Below are 13,493 nucleotides of genomic sequence, written 5' to 3' on the forward strand. Positions count from 1 at the left end.
CAACACACACACGACACACACACAACACACACAGGCATTTTTCTAGTTTATTAGTCAGTGTGTATTTAAAATAATTGCCCCACTTGATTATAAAACAGACACAGTGATTAGTGATCTGTGATTATTCTAAATGTTGATTAAGCCTCAGTGTGCTGTGTACAGGATGAACCTACCAGTGGGATGGACCCTCACTCACGCCGCTTTCTGTGGAACACCATCATGAGCATCATCCGAGATGGAAGAGCAGTGGTTCTGACATCACACAGGCAAGTTCTCGTTTCCTCTCTCACTCACTCTCTTCCTCTCTCTCTCTCTCTCTGCTCTGAAAGTTTCTGTTTGTCCACCTGAAGGCACAACAGGGCTACAGTGATGTAACTATTAGTAATCATATTTCATATATAAAAGATTTTATACAGGGGTTTCACCGAAAGGGGTAAATAAGTATACACTATTTTATTATGTGTGTGTCATTTTAAGCTTAAAAAATAAGACTCTCAACTAGGAGCTTTGAAACTGACTCATTCCTGTACTGTATTAACCTTGTGTGTGTGTGTGTGTGTGTGTGTGTGTGTGTGTGTGTGTACAGTATGGAGGAGTGTGAGGCATTGTGTACTCGTTTGGCCATCATGGTAAACGGCACATTCAAGTGTCTCGGCACAATCCAGCATCTCAAATACAAGTACGTTGGTTTTTCTTTCACATTATTTTCAGCTTCTACAGTGTGAAAACTCAGGATAAGGAAAAATGAAAACAGATCTGTAAAAGTTCAGTGATATGAAGTGTATTATTGAATATGATTATGGAGTGATGAAGAATTATTTTCAAAAATACTGGATTTACTGATTTATTCTCTCAGGAGCTGTTACAGTGTAGTGATGTGCAGATGTGTAGATGGGCAGATGTATAGAGATGTACAGATGTGTAGTGGTGTATAGTACAGGAAGCTTCAGATTCTAACAGATAGGCTTTAGAAATTTTCTTTAGTTTTATTTTTTTCTTTATAGAGAGATTGAAGTGGTTGTGTGGAGGACAGAGGTGTGTGTGTGTCCTGAGCTCTGTCCTGTGTGTGTTGGTGTTCTCAGGTTTGGTGATGGTTATGTGGTAACGATGAAGATCAGAGCAGCTCGAGCCGGTTCCTCTCCTGATCTCGGCCCTGCTGAAGCCTTTATGGAGAGCAACTTCCCGAGATGTGTGCAGCGTGAGAAACACTACAACACCCTGCAGTATCACATCTCCTCGTCATCGCTCGCACGAGTCTTCCAGCTGGTGGCAGAAAATAAACACAGGCTGAATATTGAGGATTATTCCGTCTCGCAGACCACGCTGGACCAGGTGATCTGGATCACAAACTCTTTATCTACACAATGCACAAAGGTCCTAAATAACCACCAGCATAGAGCTGTGTGTCAAAGAATAATGTACAAAAACCAGGACTGATGAATAATATAAAAATGTTTTTAATAATATATAAAAGTTCCTGATAGGAACGAGATCTTAAAAAGACAGAAACGTGAAAGTGATTAGGACAGTTTCATGTGTGTGTGTGTGTGTGTGTGTGTGTGTGTGTATGTTTATTATGCTACTGTCGAAGATCAGATACACAACCACATTTTCAGTGATGATGTTTTTTAACACTTCTACACTACACTGTCTACATCATTATTATATCAGCACTGACTTGCAGGTGATTCATTACTGAAAAACAACTATGACAAAACATTTTTTTCACGTTAGATTTGTGACCTGATACTAAATCAGACTCTGCATGTTTCTTTCTGAGTGTTTTTCATTTGTTTTTTTTCCTGCAGGTGTTTGTGAATTTTGCAAAGCAGCAGTCAGGTGAGGAGGAGGATGATGTCGTTCATCATCCCAGAGCAGCCAGAGCGAGACGAGAAGCAAAAATCTCACCGATTAAAGCATCTTCAACATAATAATGACTTCATTTAATATCACAACACACCACACACACCATCAACACACACTCACACACTCTCTACCTGCAAGATCCATGACTGAGTGAGTGCAGATAATCAGATCTGTGATATATTTATAATGAAGATAATTACTGAGCTTGTTAAAATGGACAAGTTAAATATATCTGATATTTATGATGTCATGAAGATTGGAGCGTCATCGAGACTCCAGTTACATCATCTGTATATATGATCTTTTATTTTTTGCGCTTTCTTTGTATATTTCTTTGTATTTTCCTGCTGAAGCCGTGCCTGTCTTTACACACACACGCGCACACACACACACACACACACACACACACACACACACGCACACACACACACTCTCTCAATCTGCTGCAGCTATGAAGCCAGAATAAAGCTGTTATTACTTTACACTGTTCAGGTTTCTTGTCATTAAGAGTTTATTCTGAGGTTCAGTGTTCCCTTTTTTCTCTCATAAATTTCAAACGTTTCTGTCTTTCAGTGAATGAAGGTGTTGTGTGTGATTTAAAGTGATGTCCACTCAACGTTTTAATCCAATGAATCGTTTAAATGACAAGAATTGTTATTTTATTTTATTATTCCTTCTAAAGCTCAATATTAAAGTAATGTTTATAGAATTACAAAACATTTACGTTTGTAGAAAATATTGCATTGTATTACAATATAAATATATTTTAGTAAACATTCACCTTTTTGTGGTTTAAAGTTCGGATCCCAGTGAAGTTGAGTTTCGTCCCAAACAAACACTCTAATTAGAGTTCCGTTAAAGCAACAAACATGCTTCAATAAAATAAAATAGAAAGTTATTGTCATTAGTGAAGAGAGAGAGCTGTGTTATTTACATGGATTCAGCAGTTGACACTTTATTATATCATTAGTCTGGTGTGTGTTTTCAGTGTAATGCCACCTGCTCAGTTCTGGGTGTTGAGTGTTGATATTCTGTGGTGATGAATGCTGTGTTTGTTCTGTGGTGATGAACGCTGTGTTTGTTTGTTCTGTGGTGATGAATGCTGTGTTTGTTCTGTGGTGATAAACACTGTGTTTGTTCTGCGGTGATAAACACTGTGTTTGTTCTGTGGTGATGAACGCTGTGTTTGTTCTGTGGTGATGAACACTGTGTTTGTTCTGTGGTGATGAACACTGTGTTTGTTCTGTGGTGATGAATGCTGTTTGTTCTGTGGTGATAAACACTGTGTTCTGTGGTGATGAACGCTGTGTTTGTTCTGTGGTGATAAACACTGTGTTTTTCTTCTGCGGTGATAAACACTGTGTTTGTTCTGCGGTGATAAACACTGTGTTTGTTCTGTGGTGATGAACGCTGTGTTTGTTCTGTGGTGATGAACGCTGTGTTTGTTCTGTGGTGATGAACGCTGTGTTTGTTCTGTGGTGATGAATGCTGTGTTTGTTCTGTGGTGATGAACGCTGTGTTTGTTCTGTGGTGATGAACACTGTTTGTTCTGTGGTGATGAACGCTGTGTTTGTTCTGTGGTGATGAACACTGTTTGTTCTGTGGTGATGAACACTGTGTTTGTTCTGTGGTGATGAACGCTGTGTTTGTTCTGTGGTGATGAACACTGTGTTTGTTCTGTGGTGATGAACACTGTTTGTTCTGTCGTGATGAACACTGTGTTTGTTCTGTGGTGATGAACACTGTGTTTGTTCTGTGGTGATGAACGCTGTGTTTGTTCTGTGGTGATGAACACTGTGTTTGTTCTGTGGTGATGAACACTGTGTTTGTTCTGTGGTGATGAACACTGTGTTTGTTCTGTGGTGATGAACGCTGTGTTTGTTCTGTGGTGATGAACACTGTTCTGTGGTGATGAACACTGTGTTTGTTCTGTGGTGATGAACACTGTTTGTTCTGTGGTGATGAACACTGTGTTTGTTCTGTGGTGATAAACACTGTGTTTGTTCTGTGGTGATGAACACTGTGTTTGTTCTGTGGTGATAAACACTGTGTTCTGTGGTGATGAACGCTGTGTTTGTTCTGTGGTGATGAACGCTGTGTTTGTTCTGTGGTGATGAACGCTGTGTTTGTTCTGTGGTGATGAACGCTGTTTGTTCTGTGGTGATGAACACTGTGTTTGTTCTGTGGTGATAAACACTGTGTTTGTTCTGTGGTGATGAACACTGTGTTTGTTCTGTGGTGATAAACACTGTGTTCTGTGGTGATGAACGCTGTGTTTGTTCTGTGGTGATGAACGCTGTGTTTGTTCTGTGGTGATGAACACTGTGTTTGTTCTGTGGTGATGAACACTGTGTTTGTTCTGTGGTGATAAACACTGTGTTCTGTGGTGATGAACGCTGTGTTTGTTCTGTGGTGATGAACGCTGTGTTTGTTCTGTGGTGATGAACACTGTGTTTGTTCTGTGGTGATGAACACTGTTTGTTCTGTCGTGATGAACACTGTGTTTGTTCTGTGGTGATGAACACTGTGTTTGTTCTGTGGTGATGAACGCTGTGTTTGTTCTGTGGTGATGAACACTGTGTTTGTTCTGTGGTGATGAACACTGTGTTTGTTCTGTGGTGATGAACACTGTGTTTGTTCTGTGGTGATGAACACTGTGTTTGTTCTGTGGTGATGAACACTGTGTTTGTTCTGTGGTGATAAACACTGTGTTCTGTGGTGATGAACGCTGTGTTTGTTCTGTGGTGATGAACGCTGTGTTTGTTCTGTGGTGATGAACGCTGTGTTTGTTCTGTGGTGATAAACACTATGTTTGTTCTGTGGTGATGAACACTGTTTGTTCTGTCGTGATGAACACTGTGTTTGTTCTGTGGTGATGAACGCTGTGTTTGTTCTGTGGTGATGAACACTGTGTTTGTTCTGTGGTGATGAACACTGTGTTCTGTGGTGATGAACGCTGTGTTTGTTCTGTGGTGATAAACACTGTGTTTGTTCTGTGGTGATGAACACTGTGTTTGTTCTGTGGTGATGAACGCTGTGTTTGTTCTGTGGTGATGAACACTGTGTTTGTTCTCTGGTGATGAACACTGTTTGTTCTGTGGTGATGAACACTGTGTTTGTTCTGTGGTGATGAACGCTGTGTTTGTTCTGTGGTGATGAACACTGTTCTGTCGTGATGAACACTGTGTTTGTTCTGTGGTGATAAACACTGTGTTTGTTCTGTGGTGATGAACGCTGTGTTTGTTCTGTGGTGATGAACACTGTTTGTTCTGTGGTGATAAACACTGTGTTTGTTCTGTGGTGATAAACACTGTGTTTGTTCTGTGGTGATAAACACTGTGTTTGTTCTGTGGTTATGAACACTGTTTGTTCTGTGGTGATGAACACTGTTTGTTCTGTGGTGATGAACGCTGTGTTTGTTCTGTGGTGATCAGTGGTGTAGTCCGGGCCATACGCATGTATACACAGTACGCTTACTTTTTCCACAGGGCTTTTTGCGTATAACGACTTCTATGGCTTAATATTAGCGTGTACCCGCGATATACTCACTTATTTTGCTGCTTAAAATGTCCATAATTTACCCTCGTCTTTTCTTCCCCTTTAACTCGCAAAACTACGTTGTAATTGATTCATTTTTGTTTGTACCGTAGTAATGTAGAGACGCAGCTACAACACAATTCTCCTCAAAATATTCAGCTTTCCTCCGCGGTGGACAAAATACACAAGTCTCTATGTGCAGACGGCTGAGAGACAGATTCCAAGGGACCGTCTGTAAAGTGCAGAACCCGAAAAGCGAATACTACAAAAACAGTCATTAACTTCACTGTAATACACTGTACTGTCACCAGCACACACACATCACTGTAATACACTGTACTGTCACCAGCTCACACACATCACTGTAATACACTGTACTGTCACCAGCTCACACACACGTCACTGTAATACACTGTACTGTCACCAGCTCACACACATCACTGTAATACACTGTACTGTCACCAGCTCACACACATCACTGTAATACACTGTACTGTCACCAGCTCACACACACATCACTGTAATACACTGTACTGTAATACACTGTACTGTCACCAGCTCACACACATCACTGTAATACACTGTACTGTCACCAGCTCACACACATCACTGTAATACACTGTACTGTCACCAGCTCACACACATCACTGTAACACACTGTACTGTCACCAGCTCACACACATCACTGTAATACACTGTATTGTCACCAGCTCACACATCACTGTAATACACTGTACTGTCACCAGCTCACACACATCACTGTAATACACTGTACTGTCACCAGCTCACACACATCACTGTAATACACTGTACTGTCACCAGCTCACACACATCACTGTAATACACTGTACTGTCACCAGCTCACACACATCACTGTAACACACTGTACTGTCACCAGCTCACACACATCACTGTAATACACTGTACTGTCACCAGCTCACACACACATCACTGTAATACACTGTACTGTCACCAGCTCACACACATCACTGTAATACACTGTACTGTCACCAGCTCACACACATCACTGTAACACACTGTACTGTCACCAGCTCACACACATCACTGTAATACACTGTATTGTCACCAGCTCACACATCACTGTAATACACTGTACTGTCACCAGCTCACACACATCACTGTAATACACTGTACTGTCACCAGCTCACACACATCACTGTAATACACTGTACTGTCACCAGCTCACACACATCACTGTAATACACTGTACTGTCACCAGCTCACACACATCACTGTAATACACTGTACTGTCACCAGCTCACACACACATCACTGTAATACACTGTACTGTAATACACTGTACTGTCACCAGCTCACACACATCACTGTAATACACTGTACTGTCACCAGCTCACACACATCACTGTAATACACTGTACTGTCACCAGCTCACACACATCACTGTAACACACTGTACTGTCACCAGCTCACACACATCACTGTAATACACTGTATTGTCACCAGCTCACACATCACTGTAATACACTGTACTGTCACCAGCTCACACACATCACTGTAATACACTGTACTGTCACCAGCTCACACACATCACTGTAATACACTGTACTGTCACCAGCTCACACACATCACTGTAATACACTGTACTGTCACCAGCTCACACACATCACTGTAACACACTGTACTGTCACCAGCTCACACACATCACTGTAATACACTGTATTGTCACCAGCTCACACATCACTGTAATACACTGTACTGTCACCAGCTCACACACATCACTGTAATACACTGTACTGTCACCAGCTCACACACATCACTGTAATACACTGTACTGTCACCAGCTCACACACATCACTGTAATACACTGTACTGTCACCAGCTCACACACATCACTGTAATACACTGTACTGTCACCAGCTCACACACATCACTGTAATACACTGTACTGTCACCAGCTCACACACATCACTGTAATACACTGTACTGTCACCAGCTCACACACATCACTGTAATACACTGTACTGTCACCAGCTCACACACACGTCACTGTAATACACTGTACTGTCACCAGCTCACACACATCACTGTAATACACTGTACTGTCACCAGCTCACACACACGTCACTGTAATACACTGTACTGTCACCAGCTCACACACATCACTGTAATACACTGTACTGTCACCAGCTCACACACATCACTGTAATACACTGTACTGTCACCAGCTCACACACATCACTGTAATACACTGTACTGTCACCAGCTCACACACATCACTGTAATACACTGTACTGTCACCAGCTCACACACATCACTGTAATACACTGTACTGTCACCAGCTCACACACCACTGATGTCCTGATAGTTACACTACAACACTTATTTTGATTATTTTTATTGTTTGCATTATAAACAATATACAACAATATACATTTCACTGTGATGTAAACTTCAATGTGTAAATCAGCTTTTATCAAACATGTAATCCTGCTGCTTATATAAGAGCTATTACAGATATTGTTAAACTCTATGGTCTCTGTACTTTAGCTCAATACACAATACACAATACTAAGGGATATGTCCGCTCGATATTTGTGCTTCTGTCATCACAAGGCATTTTATGTGGAACCATTTTGTGCAGGTTCCACACTGAATCTATAAGGGGGGGAAATATGTAAATTATATCTATTAAATATTTGCTTTAGGAATCCTGTAATGCATAAAAATCTTGAAATATTTAATTACTTTAAATTTATCCATAGACTCCATAGAAAATTTATCCGTTCGCCTCACACCTCCAGGGTTGGGGGTTCGATTCCCACCTCCGCCTTGTGTGTGGGTGATGAACCATGTGTTTGTTCTGTGGTGATGAATACTGTGGTGATGAATACTGTGGTGATGAACACTGATAAACACTTCACTGCTACATTTCTCTCAGTCCTACATTGGTATTTCGTGAGATTAAGGATGTTATAAAGGTTCTGTGTGAGAGTTTTGTCCTAGATCACTAGAGGAAGAGAGGAATGATGGCACTCCTGAGTTCAGGATATTCCCTAAACTCCTGGATGTAGGTTTTGTGTTTTCCTCGAGCCCAGATGGTCATCTGTACGAACGCGATCAAGGTGAACACGGCCACTGACGAGAGAAATGATAAAGAAAAAACAGGATTATTAACTGCAGAGATTCTCATGTGTGAGAAAGTGTGTGAGAAAGTGTGTGAGAAAGTGTGAGAAAGTGTGTGAGAACCTGGAACACACTGCGTCATCACTGTGAGACTGATCCATGAACCCAACTGCAACCAAAACAACACAGAATTAAAAACAATATAAAGTGTGTATGTATGTGTTTTTCTGTTAGTGTGTGTGTTTGTGTGTGTTATTGTGTCTTAGAATGTGTGTGTGCCAGTGTGTGTGTTTGTGTTATTGTGTGTCTTAGTATATGAGTGTGCCAGTGTGTGTGTTTCTGTGTGTTTGTGTGTTTGTCTTAGTATGTGTGCTAGTGTGTTTGTGTGTGTTTATGCATGTTTGTGTGTGTAAGTGTGTGTGTGTGTAACAGACCTCATACGTGTAGTTTGGACAGGAGACGAAGAAGAAGAGCCAGGTGAAGGGGTTTTTACTCGGGTATGGAATCTGCATCGGCCTCGATCCTGAAACATCCACACACAGTGTTCGTCTTCTTTCTTTCTTTCTTTCTTTCTTTCTTTCTTTCTTTCTTTCTTTCTTTCTTTCTGTCTTTCTTTCTTTCTGTGATGTTCAAATGTTAAACTCTCACCGTTACAGCTGAGTCGATTCAGAGCGAGATGAATGGAGAAGTTTCCACACTCACACACCTGAGAGATTGAAGCAGACAGAAACATCACAGAACAATCATGGAATCCCATAATGTGAATAATTAATCAATGAATAAATATATTTATTATAAAAGACCAAGGATACACACCAGAAATGTAAAGAGTGATGTGTAGATCTGAATTTTTCCGTACACTAATAAAACAAAATAGTAAAATTCAGGAGTTTCAGACAGATTACACAAAGATGATGTTCAGGTCATTAAGAGTCAATAGAAATGCACTACAATTGTGTAAATAGTGAACACTAGGTAGTGAGTGGTAAGTAGTGAGCACTTACTGGGTGTGGTGTACAGAGGGTGGTTGATGTAGTACGCTAACCACGCTGCAAATCCCCAATAATATAAACAATTCTGAAAAAATAATATTAAACCTCAGTTAACTCCACCCACAAATTCTGACTGGAGAAAGTGTCCATAATCTGTCTGTGCTAAGTCCTGACCAACACCAGGGAAATGATCAATCAGATTCCTGAAGCTCAAAAATGCATTTAAATTAAAATTAAAATGAAAAGGAATTAAAAATAGTGACAAGCCAGAATCACTCACTGAAAACATGGCTGAATAACACTATACAGGCAGGCAGACAGGCAGACAGACAGACAGGCAGACAGACAGACAGACAGACAGGCAGACAGACAGACAGACAGACAGACAGGCAGACAGACAGTCAGACAGACAGACAGGCAGTCAGTCAGACAGACAGACAGACATGCAGGCAGACAAACAGACAGACAGACAAATAGGCAGGCAGGCAGACAGACAGACAGACAGGCAGGCAGGCAGGCAGGCAGGCAGACAGACAGACAGACAGACAGACAGACAGGCAGACAGACAGTCAGACAGACAGACAGACAGACAGGCAGTCAGTCAGACAGACAGACAGACATGCAGGCAGACAGACAGACAGACAAATAGGCAGGCAGGCAGACAGACAGACAGGCAGGCAGGCAGACAGACAGACAGACAGACAGGCAGACAGACAGACAGACAGACAGTCAGACAGACAGGCAGGCAGACAGACAGACAGACAGACAGGCAGGCAGACAGTCAGACAGACAGACAGACAGACAGACAGACAGGCAGACAGACAGACAGACAGACATGCAGGCAGACAAACAGACAGACAGACAAACAGGCAGGCAGGCAGACAGACAGACAGACAGGCAGGCAGACAGACAGACAGGCAGACAGGCAGACAGACAGACAGACAGACAGACAGGCAGGCAGACAGACAGACAGACAGACAGACAGGCAGGCAGACAGACAGACAGGCAGACAGACAGACAGACAGGCAGACAGTCAGTCAGACAGACAGACAGACATGCAGGCAGACAAACAGACAGACAGACAGACAAACAGGCAGGCAGGCAGACAGACAGACAGACAGGCAGGCAGACAGACAGACAGACAGACAGACAGGCAGACAGACAGACAGGCAGGCAGGCAGGCAGACAGACAGGTAGGCAGACAGACAGACAGCCAGGCAGGCAGACAGACAGACAGACAGGCAGGCAGACAGACAGACAGGCAGGCAGACAGACAGGTAGGCAGACAGGCAGGCAGACAGACAGACAGACAGGCAGGCAGACAGACAGACAGACAGACAGCCAGGCAGACAGACAGACAGGCAGGCAGACAGACAGGTAGGTAGGCAGACAGGCAGACAGACAGACAGTAGATATACACACTACATACTATTTTAATGTAATATATAATGAATCATTTTGCTGAATAAATGGTGAATAATTAATGACCAGTGCGATGGTGTGCAGCGGCAGAGTTCCATGTGAAAAGCGATGGATGAAGATTGTCTCCGCTAATCTCTTTACATAGTGAAGAGTGTGACACACACACGCTAGTCTGCAAGAATAAACAAAAATTACACAGACAGAACAAATAAACACACACACACTGATCTTAACAGGCAGTACAGGTACAGAGCTCTAATACACTGTTAATAAATGTGTACATTCACCTGACCTGACAACAGCATGAGAACTTTGTGTGTAGTCGTACTCGTGACTGTAGATAAACGGCAGACGATAATAAAACAGCAGATAAATAAAAAGAGGGCCGATGCTTTCTGACAGAAACACCTGGATACACACACACACACACACACACACACACACACACACACATCAGCAGGCTGCACAGGTATGACAGGTGTAGTGTATAGATGTGTAGTGTGTTGTGTAATTTGTTGTGTGTAGAGTGTTGTGTAGGGTGGTGTGTAGGGTGTTGTGTGTAGGGTGTAGTGTGTAGGGTGTTGTGTGTAGGGTGTTGTGTAGGGTGTTGTGTGTAGGGTGTCGTGTAGGGTGTTGTGTAGGGTGTTGTGTGTAGGGTGTTGTGTACGGTGTTGTGTAGGGTGTTGTGTGTAGGGTGTTGTGTAGGGTGTTGTGTAGGGTGTTGTGTGTAGGGTGTTGTGTAGGGTGTTGTGTGTAGGGTGTTGTGTAGGGTGTTGTGTGTAATGTGTTGTGTACGGTGTTGTGTACGGTGTAGTGTGTAGGGTGTTGTGTAGGGTGTTGTGTGTAGGGTGTTGTGTAGGGTGTTGTGTGTAGGGTGTCGTGTAGGGTGTTGTGTGTAGGGTGTTGTGTACGGTGTTGTGTACGGTGTTGTGTGTACGGTGTTGTGTGTAGGGTGTTGTGTAGGGTGTTGTGTGTAGGGTGTTGTGTACGGTGTTGTGTACGGTGTTGTGTGTAGGGTGTTGTGTAGGGTGTTGTGTGTAGGGTGTTGTGTACGGTGTTGTGTACGGTGTTGTGTGTAGGGTGTTGTGTGTAGGGTGTTGTGTAGGGTGTTGTGTGTAGGGTGTTGTGTACGGTGTTGTGTACGGTGTTGTGTGTAGGGTGTTGTGTAGGGTGTTGTGTGTAGGGTGTTGTGTAGGGTGTTGTGTGTAGGGTGTTGTGTGTAGTCCACACCATAGTCCAGCCCAACTGAGGCCCGAGGTCCTGCAGGAACATGGTGGCCGTCGTCCCCACAGGCAGATCCTCCAGAACATCATCATCTTTAAGAGCTTTTCCTTCTGAACCACAGAAACATTTATGACAGACAGTGAAAGAAAAACATTTTCTGTCTGTCTGCCCTTTTATCTGTCATTCTCTCTCTTTCTCTCTCTCTCTCTTTCTCTCCCTCTGTCTGTCTCTCTCTCTCTCCCTCTGTCTGTCTCTCTCTTTCTCTCCCTCTGTCTGTCTCTCTCTCCCTCTGTCTCTCTCTCTCTCTCTTTCTTTCTCTCTTTCTCTCCCTCTGTCTCTCTCTTTCTCTCCCTCTCCCTCTGTCTGTCTGTCTGTCTGTCTCTCTCTCTCCCTCTGTCTCTCTCTCTCTCTCTCTTTCTCTCCCTCTGTCTGTCTCTCTCTCCCTCTGTCTGTCTCTCTCTCTCTCGCTCTCTCTCTCTCTTTCTCTCACTCTGTCTGTCTCTCTCTCCCTCTGTCTGTCTGTCTGTCTCTCTCTCTTTCTCTCCCTCTGTCTGTCTCTCTCTCTGTGCGCATGCGTGAGCGTGTGAGCGTGTAGTGAAGGTGCGAGTGAATACTCTATCTTTATTGCTTTTTTCTTTATGTTGTATGTTGTGTGATTTGAGTGAGCATAGAGTGGTGTGTAGCGAGTAGTGTGTGTGTGTGTGTGTGTGTGTGTGTGTGTGTGAGACGTTGTAGCGGCTCGTGCCTTTACTTTTCCTTGCTTTTCGGCATCATGGCTTTGACAAGCCTGACCCGGAAGCATGGGTTTAAATTGCTACCGACTGTCGCGTGCACCGTAGAGGAGGCGCCGCGGCGGTGACTAAGCTAATCGGCGGCAGGAGCATTGTCTCTGCTGGCCGCATGAATAAGGCTGTGGTGATATTCGTGAGATCCACAAAGTTGAGTTTGTTGTCGCTAGAGGAGTTGTGATTAAGGACACACTAATCAAAGTTTTCCCCCTCAGCAGCCCCTCGAAAAGGGTTATTTTGTCCAATGTCCCCCTCCTACATTGACAATAAAGTACTGCTAGAACAACTGGCTAGGTTTGGGAAACCAGTGTCTGAGATAAAACCAATTACAACAGGCTACAAAGATCCTGAGATGAAGCACATCTTGTCCTACAGGAGATTTGTGTACATGATCTTAAACAACAGGGATGAGGATCTGAATATTGTGTTTAAAGTCAAGGAAAATGGAGAGGAATTTGTCATTTTTGCATCTTCCGGAGTGTTAAAGTGTTTTGGGTGGTCAGGAGGGACATATGTTCAGGAACTGTCCTGAGAAAGAGGTTAATGGTGGTCAGGAGAC

The 13,493-nt window shown here is 43.1% G+C and overlaps 2 protein-coding genes across 4 annotated transcripts in view; one reads left to right on the forward strand and one right to left on the reverse strand.

The window, feature by feature from the left end:
• abca4b (ATP-binding cassette, sub-family A (ABC1), member 4b) overlaps positions 1–2,054 on the forward strand; it is a 36,540-nt gene extending 34,486 nt beyond the window's left edge. For all 3 annotated transcript variants that reach the window (XM_060866847.1, XM_060866864.1, XM_060866856.1), the window contains 4 exons: positions 163–266; positions 587–679; positions 1,083–1,332; positions 1,809–2,054. In XM_060866847.1, the coding sequence (XP_060722830.1) occupies positions 163–266; positions 587–679; positions 1,083–1,332; positions 1,809–1,931 (570 nt within the window). In that variant the 3' untranslated portion in view covers positions 1,932–2,054. The remainder of the gene's footprint in view (positions 1–162; positions 267–586; positions 680–1,082; positions 1,333–1,808) is intronic.
• Positions 2,055–7,881: 5,827 nt separating this feature from the next.
• tecrl2b (trans-2,3-enoyl-CoA reductase-like 2b) overlaps positions 7,882–13,493 on the reverse strand; it is a 9,011-nt gene continuing 3,399 nt past the window's right edge. Inside the window, exons 4-12 of the mRNA XM_060887041.1 lie at positions 12,153–12,256; positions 11,215–11,330; positions 10,989–11,094; positions 9,513–9,585; positions 9,325–9,368; positions 9,157–9,214; positions 8,943–9,031; positions 8,632–8,677; positions 7,882–8,520 (exon numbers count right to left, since the gene is read on the reverse strand). Of these exons, the coding sequence (XP_060743024.1) occupies positions 8,393–8,520; positions 8,632–8,677; positions 8,943–9,031; positions 9,157–9,214; positions 9,325–9,368; positions 9,513–9,585; positions 10,989–11,094; positions 11,215–11,330; positions 12,153–12,256 (764 nt within the window). The 3' untranslated portion in view covers positions 7,882–8,392. The remainder of the gene's footprint in view (positions 8,521–8,631; positions 8,678–8,942; positions 9,032–9,156; positions 9,215–9,324; positions 9,369–9,512; positions 9,586–10,988; positions 11,095–11,214; positions 11,331–12,152; positions 12,257–13,493) is intronic.

Source organism: Tachysurus vachellii, chromosome 1 (assembly GCF_030014155.1).
Source record: "Tachysurus vachellii isolate PV-2020 chromosome 1, HZAU_Pvac_v1, whole genome shotgun sequence".
NCBI classification, from domain to species: domain Eukaryota; kingdom Metazoa; phylum Chordata; class Actinopteri; order Siluriformes; family Bagridae; genus Tachysurus; species Tachysurus vachellii.